Here is a 9546-nt window from a genome sequence, read left to right as displayed (position 1 = left end):
CGTGCGACTGTTTCTCTGTTGCGCTGTGAATTCGATCACTCGCTACGGGCTCTTGGGTTATCAGATTGGCCGGACATACGATATAGTACTTGTATGGTTGATGGCTGATGGCTGATGGTTGTTTGTTGTTTCTCGGCTTCGGTTGCCTTCAGCTGAGCCACGCAACTATATACCGTGATACGAGTTCGGACAACCAGCCACACTAATAATTACAGTACTAAGATAATCAGCTAGAGAATCGCTTGTCAAGGATGAGGTCAAAGCCAAAATTAAAATTAATCAGCACGCATCAGCCGCTCCAGTCGGCACCGTAGCGAGTGCTGGAACCACAGAGGGTACCCGCGGAGGCGCTGCGCTATCCACCCTGCCGTAGCGGGCACAACTACATGTCCACTTTCACCAGTCAGCACCTGGCTCACAATGCCCTCCGCAACCGTCTCCGGATACAGTAGAGGGTTGACGAATGTATCTTCAGGGGTAAGATTTTTGATCAGCGCCGTACGCGTGAATCCCTGCGTCACCAAGACGGTGCGGACCCGGGGTGCCTGATATCGGGTAGCCAGCTCGGCGGCCAGTCCCTCGTGGAAGGCAATGGCTGCAGCTTTGGTGGCTGAATAGTCGACCATGTTCGGGGTCACGGTGTATCCGGCCTGCGAGGCCACGGTCACTACCATGCCGTGGTTACTGGCAACCATGTCCGGCAGGAATTCCTGTGTCAGCCAGTAGTGTGCGAAGGTGTTGACCTCGAACATGCGCCGAGTCTGCTCGGGTGTAGTGCCGAGAATGGTCTTGCCGGTGGCGATGCCCGCATTGTTGATCAAGATGGTCGGGCGGCCGAATGAGGCACGGATCGATTTACCGGCCGAGGCGATGTCTTCGGCCGACGTGATGTCGCACTGGTAGAAACGGACGCTGTTTGGCAGGGTGCCTGTCGGTGGCGAGAGATCCAGGATGGCAACCTTGATACCGCGATCGCCTAGCAACTGCGCGACCTGTCTACCGATGCCGTTGCTGCCACCGGTCAAGACCACGATCTCCCGGTTCCAGTCGTAGTGATCTTTCTGGCCGTTGTTGATGATGCGACGGTCAAGCCATGCCCTGAGTCGGTCGAGGACTGCCAGCGAGGCGAATGCCTTGAGTGCCTTGAGTGCATGTGGTCGCTCCTCGAGCAGCTCACGCCCCTTGACTGTGTATTGAGCCAGAGCCAGCAGAGGCACCATTTTCCAGGGATCCAACAAGGCCCACTGGATGATTCTACCCACTACGTCCGCCGTAAATCCTATCTCAATATGTCAGAAGCTGCAGGGTATAAGCACGGGGAGGTGCATACCTTCTCTCGACGGCCATTTCTTTGCCGGCGATGCCATGCTTCACGAGTTGAGTCTGTCCAATGTGACCCGCAGGAATTTGATACTGAAAGAGTCCAGATAGAACTGAATGCCCGGTTGAATATTCCGGATCAAAGGAAAGTGAACTTCTGATTTACAGCGTCGCCGGATCGGTGTTGTGCGGGGAAGCCGAGGCCCGCGCCCAAAAATGCATTTGATTCTGCATTGGCTCATCATAATTGGCCTTCCATCTAATTTCTGTTTTATACCGTCGAATAAAGTGACGTACATAGCCTATCCTGTGTGCAAGACCCACTTCCCCAGATGAGACTAAAGTAGCCGTTGCCGCATGTGCATTATCCCCGGCGCGTGTGTGATATCGGCCATGTATGTTCTCACACAACAGTCGGTTTTGGTTGCTGGTTTTTGAGCCGGTGGTCGCGTTGGTCGCGTTGTTGCTTTTGAACTCCGTTGGACTTTATTCAAAGCCGGTCTTAGGCCTGTGGTATCGTTGGAATCGTTGATTTAGGTCGCTATGTGCTTCTCGACGGTTTGCAGTTCCTTGGATTCGAGGGGGAACTTTCTCGGTAATTGGAAAGGTAGAACACCCAAAGATCACCCGAAAACTCCAGATATATTTTTAGTCTCGTCCTGGTTCCTTTTCGCGATCTCGTCTAAACGGAGACGCCAAGAATCGAAATCCGGAACGAAAACTCCTCAGGATGAAGAGAATGTTATCAAATCCAAGAGGCACCGACATGGTGAAAATGGTGAGGGTTATGTTTTCAAAAAAAAAAAGTCGAAAGAAATGTTATTCAAAAAGTCTGGGGGATACGGGGGTGATATAGATGGAGGCAGTGCTTAAGATGACGGGGCTGTGTAAGTTCCAGGTCGACCCACCAGCTGGCTCGTTGATCTTGGTGCTTACTTCCCCAAATTCCCGTGTTTACTTTCCGTTCCATCTCTTGAAATATCTATCGATGTACCTATCTCCCCCTTTAAACATTTCCAGTACGAAGATGTAAAACACTGCACCATCTAATACTGAACACAGCCCTATCAGCCCGCAAACAGCTTTTTCTAGGTTAGAGTGTATCTCCTAAGTAGTAGTGAGTGATGCCTATTTGTTCACCTTGAATAACAATCTTATACCCCCAGGCCGCCTTGGCGCAAGAGCAACAGCCAACCCAACACAACACAACCAACGGCACCATAAACTTAAGTCCATTAACCCAAATTAACCTCGTACGCGCCTTTGCCTTCTCATCATGCGTTTCCGCATCATTCTCCCTAGGAAACGGTAAATCAGGAACTTCCATACCCAAAAATTCTCACAACAGCGCCCACCCATCCCCAACTCTATACTCAAGCCTCCGCTCCGCCGGCACACGAATGAAACCTTCCCGTCAAACACATTAGGGGATACCTTTCCACACTGCGACCGATTCTCTAGTTTCTTGAGCGCAAAGAGTGTGGTGTCCTCTAGGTTGGCGCTGTTGTCATGGTCAAATGTTTTTGCGCAGTATAGAGCAGGGAGGAATGAGGTCGGGGGGTAATGGTGGGTGAGATGTAATAGTGGGTGAGGTCAGGGAGGTAAGGATTATTGAAGTAAGGTCAAGTGAGATGGTTAGGTTTCACTTAATGTACGTGGTGCAGTAGGGTAAGTGAGGATAAACTCTCTTAAGTAAGTTGAAGTTGGGTAATGTAAAATGAGGATCCGAGCGTTTGCTGGTAATGATGACTGAAAAGGTGCAGCGCCGAGGTACCAGATGCATGCGTTGCGCTTCAGAACGTACTGTTTCGTTTAGTTGGAAAACTACGCGGATTGTAATGTATAATCCAACGTCAACTCCAGACTTGAATTTTGCAACTCTTTCTCAATTAAAATAAACCACCGAGCTTCAATCTGTCACCGGTTGAATTGCTCTCAATGGCATATCAATCGTCGACTTCAAATCCAGGTAAGTCACCAACAACTTGGACGCCGGGGCCGTCATAGTAAACATCACCATCCACTATGTCAGGCACATCGATGTCGAAGTCATCTATTGTAGTCAGCTCGAAGCACGTCTTGTATAGGTGGGAAGTAACTAACCACTATCGCGTGCAGCAATAGCGGCGCCGGCCAGGCCGAGGAAAGCGAGGAAGTAGCTCAACTTCATTTCGAATGATAGTAGGTCAAAAGCACCCGAGTTTGTCACTAGATATGTCAACAATGAGAACCATTAAGATTGCCCAGGCAATTTGAGGTAGATTACCAAGTTCCAGACAGGTCGGTTAGATAGACTTGAGATTCTTCTTGTTGATAAAAAATCCACAATCCAGAATGGAATCCAACGAATTTATATCCCATCTCTAAAACATTGACCTCAAGACAACCAGCTAACCTGGTTTCAGCTCTGGATCTCGGAGAATATTTCGCGGCATGCCATCAGGGTACGAGCCAGTCACGTCGTCTCCCAGACGGTCCGGAGGTTCTTGTGAAATACTTCTCATAAGCAGCAACCCCGACATTTAAAAGAAACCCTTCTTTAATTAAAAAAATGTCACATTAAATAGGTCCACAGCATGCTATGGATCACCTAAATCCAATAGTCTCCAAATTAACCAGGTATCCCAACTCCAAACACCAACAACCAAATCCCTCCCCATACATCGGGGTATAGAACTCCTACGTCCACTTGGCAAAATAAACAATCAACCACACGATAACGAGAACAATCGCCAAAACAAAGAGTACCAAAAGCGGCCCGCCGACATAATACTTCAAAACCCTCTCCCGGCTCCCAACCCTCCACTCCGTCTTCGCATTACTCCACGAATTCCATATCTTCAGCCCCGTGCTATGTCCCGGATTATACTCCCCTTGTATCTCCCACTCGTACCCGATTTGTGTGTCCCAGCCAGCACCGCTATAATAGCGTGTTGATTCTCGTCGAGGCTTTGGGGTAGGGTGTGTTGCTGGCGTTGGGAGGCCGGGGAGGATTGGTTGGGGAGGCTGGATGGGGGTGCGTTTTTGGTTCTCGCTGGGGTGGGCTTGAGAGTGGTGGTTGTTTGATAGGTGGGAGCGGTCTTGGTATTGCTCCTCTCGAGAGCTTTTTGAGAAGTTACGTGTATGTCGGTGGTCGTTTAATAGCCCGATGTGCCCGTTGTCGTCGCCCTCGGCGGAGATGGCGGAGACGAGAGACTGGCACCGCGAGTGGCTGATTATGCTTATGCTGTCATTGTTGTAATGCTGGAAATTTCCTTGGTCGGAGGGTGGTTGGTATAGGTGTACCGAGGGGATGGTGTTGGCCATGGTGCTTTATAATTGGCTTTATGGCGGGTATGGTGAAGGAACCGGGAGCCTTTTGTAAGTGAGTATTTAGAACTGAGATTTTCAGTATCAAAGTTTCCTTACCAATAGCTCAGTCCTAAAATAGTTATAGCTATGTTTCAAGTAGAGAGCCCCTCGAGTTGTCTCCATTTGCAGAAAATAGAATTCTCTCCGTTCTACGGGAAAGGGTTCCGGAGTCTTTTATCAATTTCCTCTCCAGTCCTTTATGATGCTCAGCCTCCTCCATGCCAGCAAAAAAGAGGGGTAACCCTTCCTGTCGACCAACAAATTTGTCTGTCAAGCGGGGGTAAGGCTGAGGCGCGGCTCTGTTGATGGTCCGGCTTAGGGTTGGGGGCCGCCGCGGGGCCATGCCATGTCATAGGGGCGGGATATTTTCTTTTCTTAGAATACGCCATTGTTTCTCGGCCTGTAGTTGACTCCACTTGGGCTCAGGGGCTTGCTGTGTTGTTGTTATTCATGGGTGTTTGCTCTGGGGTTGCGAGTCTGTGTGGGTTTGTTTAGCCATTTGTTCGGCCGATAGCCAAAGGAAGGTTGGGGATCGTCTACGCTTCGCCTTTGGGGAGCTGAAATAATTCAAAGGGTCAATAAAAGTACTCGTGGCAACTAGAAAGGTCTTCCAACCTAGCACAGGCTAATCTACTGACGTGGAGAAAGTGTTTCATGTACGGCCATCGGATCCACGGTGCCAAATAAGTTGTGGCGAACCGATGTCCTACTGGCCTCACTGCCGTATACCGTGGAACTAAATGGTAACCCTCGCTGCCTTCACTTTATGGATTTGGTGCCGCCTCTACTTTTTTACTTCAGTCTCACAATATCTACCAGGAATATAAGTTATTCAATCACATCATTGAAAATTGAAAGATCGGAAAACCGGTATCTGCATCGGCAGTCTGATTGGGGAATAAAATCAAAAACACCAAAGCCAACCAGAGATATCAAAATGCAACCCAGAAAGTAAGAACAATAAAAAAAAAAGGTATCTCAGACCGATGGTTTATCGCAATGCAAAAAGTATAATGGCCGCATTGGAGCTCGAACTCCTCCCAGGCAAAATCCAAAATCGAATCGGAGTATATCCATGAGATAGACCGTGAAACAAAAATGCAATATGGGCCACCCCGCACATTCTCTTCCAAAAGAAGTGAAACGGGTTTATACACGCCGGTTGAACACCAAGAAACCTAAATCAAGAAATATGGTATCACATCGTGGAAAAGCTAGTTGAGGACGGGCATCTGGCCGAAGATCTTCCTGTAGATTTCGGTTAGGATCTTTGCGTCGGCTCGGAGGGTTGGCGAGATATTCTCGCTGCGGAGGAGAAAGCGGATTGTGCGCTTGAGGAGTCGTTCAAGGGTTGAGGGCTCAACGAGCTCGGAGAGGCTGGACATGTATGTTGCGGAGAGGACGAGCATGTTTCCAAATTGTCTAGAGGGTGTTAGTAAGTGGGTTTGAATGGTAGAAGGTGGGGGAGGGGGGAGCTTACGCATGGGCTGTGCCGAAGATGTTGGTGACGACGAGTCGATCTGGGATCCCGTCGAATGCTTCGGTACTCAGGATAGCCGACTCAATGCAGACCTTGCAGGCGCGACGGAGTTTCTGTGGAAGCTCGCGCAAGGCGACGGTTGGTGGAGTCCAGCCGTTTGCAAAAGACATGAATTCGGCTGACGGGTTGCCTAGATTGCTCATGATGCGTGTCATGCCCGGGGCCCGCTGACCGGCATGCGGCATTGACGGCGACATCTGTTGCGTTTGCGAGTTACTGGCAGATCCCGTGGGCGAGTCGACGGAGGTCTGGGCAACGGAACCAACCCGGGCACCAGTCTGGCCATAGTGAAGCGCGTGATATAGCAGAGGTCGGTGAATAATGTACCGGGCTCCGTAGTACTTGGCTCGCATACGCGCAGCATTGATGTCCTTGGCTGGAGGCTCCTTATCATCCCAGCTCATGGTAGTGGGGAGACTAGTGCGCCAGAGGTCGAGGTTCATACTGAGAGCTTGTTGCACATTGGACGACCATCGCGTTTGCCCCTGCTTTTCGACTTTGTAAAGATCTGTGTGGACTCTGTTGAGAACTTTGCGAAGATGGATCTGAGCCGAGTATAACATCATCATGATCGTTGAAGGTGCGCCACCCTCGTCGGGCAGATGGATGAATACTCCCTTTGGAAGACTCATCCGGCCTTCAGACCGAGAGATGCCACTTGCTGGAATATCGAGCTCCGCGAGCAGATCACTCTCCAGTTGCAGACATGTCCAGTAGGCAAAGTTATATAGATCTTTCGTGGTGTCCTCCTCGAGTCGCTCATATCGTTTTTGTCGAACGAGGACTTGGCATGCCCTTGCAGCCTGGCAAATCCATCCGTGGCTTTGGAACGGGTGTGCCAGCTGACCAGCGTAGAGCCCTGCAAGTAATCCTGCCTGCACATGTTCTAGCTCAACGCCACCCTGGAGGAGACCCAGGATGGTGGTTGCGTATCCATACAGAGACAACCCCGGGATAATTTGGAGGTTCTTGACATGGCCGTATTCATTCCTCGTACGAGGAATAGACCGCTTGGACTGGTTATTCTGAGCCCGCATCTCAGTTATCGAAGATGGGAAGGATTGGCTGGTAGTGTGAAGTTGCTGGTTATAGAACGCTGCTGATGTTGGCAGAGCCGAATCGGAATTGGCAGGGGAAAGGACCCCGTTGGCAGCATGAGTGGCGTGCACGGGAGCCACGGGAAGAGGTGGAAGGGGTGTGGGGATATCTTGAGCAAGGTAGTCGGGCCTATCCATGACGGGGCCCGGAAGGGGAGATTTAGTCTCACAGATGGCCCCGAGTGCGAAGATGAGCAAAATGATAGCGTTGTCAATATTCCGGCCCACGCGTGGCCGGGTAGAGACGGCAGCAGCATCCACAGATCCACCACGTACACCCTGTAAATCGTCATGAGAACGTTTGCGTTTCATCGGTCGTGAGTTCTCCCGGCAAAGAGTACCGGACTGTTGAATCGGCGAAGCGTCTCGAGGGCAAAACGATCGAATGAATGTCTCCACCTTTCCATCCAACTCAGGTTTGTTGAGGAAAGGATGCAGTTGGTGAATACGATCCAGATAGGTATGGTAGTACCGTCGAGCCGTCTTCGCATCCAGGCTCAGGCGACCGAAGCTGTCAATATCAACTTCGCCCGGATCAGATGTGACACCGATCTGAATATTGGAATCACCGTTGATTCGGGTCTCATCGAAGCTTCCTCCGTCGCGGGTAATAGGAGGGGAAGGTAGTTGGCTATCATCGGCCGTGGACGATATCTCACCCTGTCCATAGACGCTGATGAGACCACGCTCTTCCTCTAGTCTCATGACGTAGTCCTCATCATATTCGTTCGGGGTGATTAGTCTTTTGATAGACGGCCACATCAAAAGTTTGTGCGCGGCGGTTGTATGTTCCACCGGAATCGAAAGCTCTCCCTCATTGTCATTCTTCACGTCATCAAAGCTGGAACTGGCGTTCAGTGGAGGTTGTGGTTGTTGTTGCCCAAAGAACGGGCTCTTGTCGTCGATGTCCGGTTGCATGGTCTGCATGGTCTGCATGGTCTGCATTGCCTGCATGGCCGGGGCTTCTGTCTTTAAAACAGGGTCCCGGGGCGGAACAGGATTATTTGTGCGATATTTAAGCGCGCGGGTTGCATCACTCGGCCCTCCCAGAAGCTGTTCCAGTATTTGTCCCTGGTCCACCTGGTACTTCTCTACTCTGCCGATTCGATCGATGAATTTATCTTCCATCTCCATCAGTCGGTCCAATAACAGCTGAGCCGTCTTCTCCTGCCTGCTGATCAAAGTTAGGTCAATATTCCGTTCTCGGCTTCTCCGGGAAAGGGCACAGACTTGTGAGGTGGTACTTCTTTGTACACACAAATCAAGTTGTTCTCTTTGCAGTGACTACAAGCCGGTCTTCCTTCGTCGCATTTGGCTTTCCTCGCACGACATTGATCACAAGCCTACAATTATCCAGGTTAGTCAATCATCAAGACGGCGTACCGGCGAAAACTGACCTGTGTTGCTCGCGCCGCCTTGCGCTGGCGTGCCCCATATGCCGGGTTCTGATAATAGCCCGGGTCATAGGGACCAGGAGTGCCGGGAGGAATCTGTGGAGCCGGTGTCATGAACTGTGATGTCGGAGGCAGAGAAGCAGGTGTCGGTGTTGACTCGGTGGGGGTCGGCTGCTCGGGGGGTTGAAAGCCTCCCATGCGCGCCCGATATTCCGGGGGAGCAGAATGCGGCGACGACTCGTGCGGCGTTCCATTTATCGGACGATAGCTGGCGTGTACTGGACTTGATTCTTGTGCCGGGTGGGGAGGGGGACCCGATAGGCTACTGGCTCGGCCATAGGGTCCATCTGGTCCGGAGGGAGGAAGCTGCGGTAGTTCACGGTTGGGCATGACGGGATATCCTTGGGGAGGCAGCGACGCCGAAGCCGTTGAGGTACGGCGAGAATCCGGCGGCGCATGGCCGTCGTATGGTGGGGGGTGGTATGGAGGGCGCCATGCATGCTCGTAGACACCATGCGCGCCGGGAGGCATATGGTGCCCCTCGGGAGGTGGCATGCGCTGCATCGGGTCGAGTTCGAAGTCGAGTCTCCGTCCGAGGGTGCTAGTGATCTGAGACCGATGTCAACCACAATGATTCCCGGCAACGGCCTCATGCCATAGATCAGTGAACAAGGGTGCGCAGGATACCGTTTACAGAAGCAATATAGCTTGGAGATTCGCCGTCTAGATGAACATGACGAGGCGGCAGACCGAGAGGGAAGGTAAACCAGGTCAGGAAGGTCGAGGGTGATGGACGGGATAGAGTCGCGCAAATATTAGCTGCGCCAGTGACAAGCCCGCGGTG

At 51.4% G+C, this 9546-nt stretch overlaps 3 protein-coding genes across 3 annotated transcripts; all 3 read right to left on the bottom strand.

Moving 5' to 3' along the window:
- Positions 1-275: 275 nt before the first annotated feature.
- On the bottom strand, positions 276-1367 carry N7498_000454 (short chain dehydrogenase/reductase family protein; the record flags this gene model as incomplete). Its single annotated transcript, XM_058447517.1, has 2 exons — positions 276-1279; positions 1331-1367. 2 exons carry the CDS (start codon positions 1365-1367, stop codon positions 276-278), a joined length of 1041 nt encoding a protein of 346 aa, XP_058312928.1.
- A 2632-nt stretch (positions 1368-3999) lies between these two features.
- N7498_000453 (uncharacterized protein) lies at positions 4000-4626 on the bottom strand (the record flags this gene model as incomplete). The annotated part of the gene is made up of 1 exon (XM_058447516.1): positions 4000-4626. One exon carries the CDS (start codon positions 4624-4626, stop codon positions 4000-4002), a length of 627 nt encoding a protein of 208 aa, XP_058312927.1.
- A 1259-nt stretch (positions 4627-5885) lies between these two features.
- Positions 5886-9266, bottom strand: clcA (putative C6 finger domain protein; the record flags this gene model as incomplete). Its single annotated transcript, XM_058447515.1, has 4 exons — positions 5886-6093; positions 6152-8479; positions 8539-8651; positions 8706-9266. 4 exons carry the CDS (start codon positions 9264-9266, stop codon positions 5886-5888), a joined length of 3210 nt encoding a protein of 1069 aa, XP_058312926.1.
- Between the last annotated feature and the right edge of the window lie 280 nt (positions 9267-9546).

Source organism: Penicillium cinerascens (assembly GCF_028974065.1).
Source record: "Penicillium cinerascens strain IBT 15544 chromosome Unknown contig_16_segment0_segment0, whole genome shotgun sequence".
In the NCBI taxonomy this organism is placed as follows: domain Eukaryota; kingdom Fungi; phylum Ascomycota; class Eurotiomycetes; order Eurotiales; family Aspergillaceae; genus Penicillium; species Penicillium cinerascens.
Note: the sequence above shows the minus strand (reverse complement) of the source record. Positions and strands in the feature narration are given on the sequence as shown.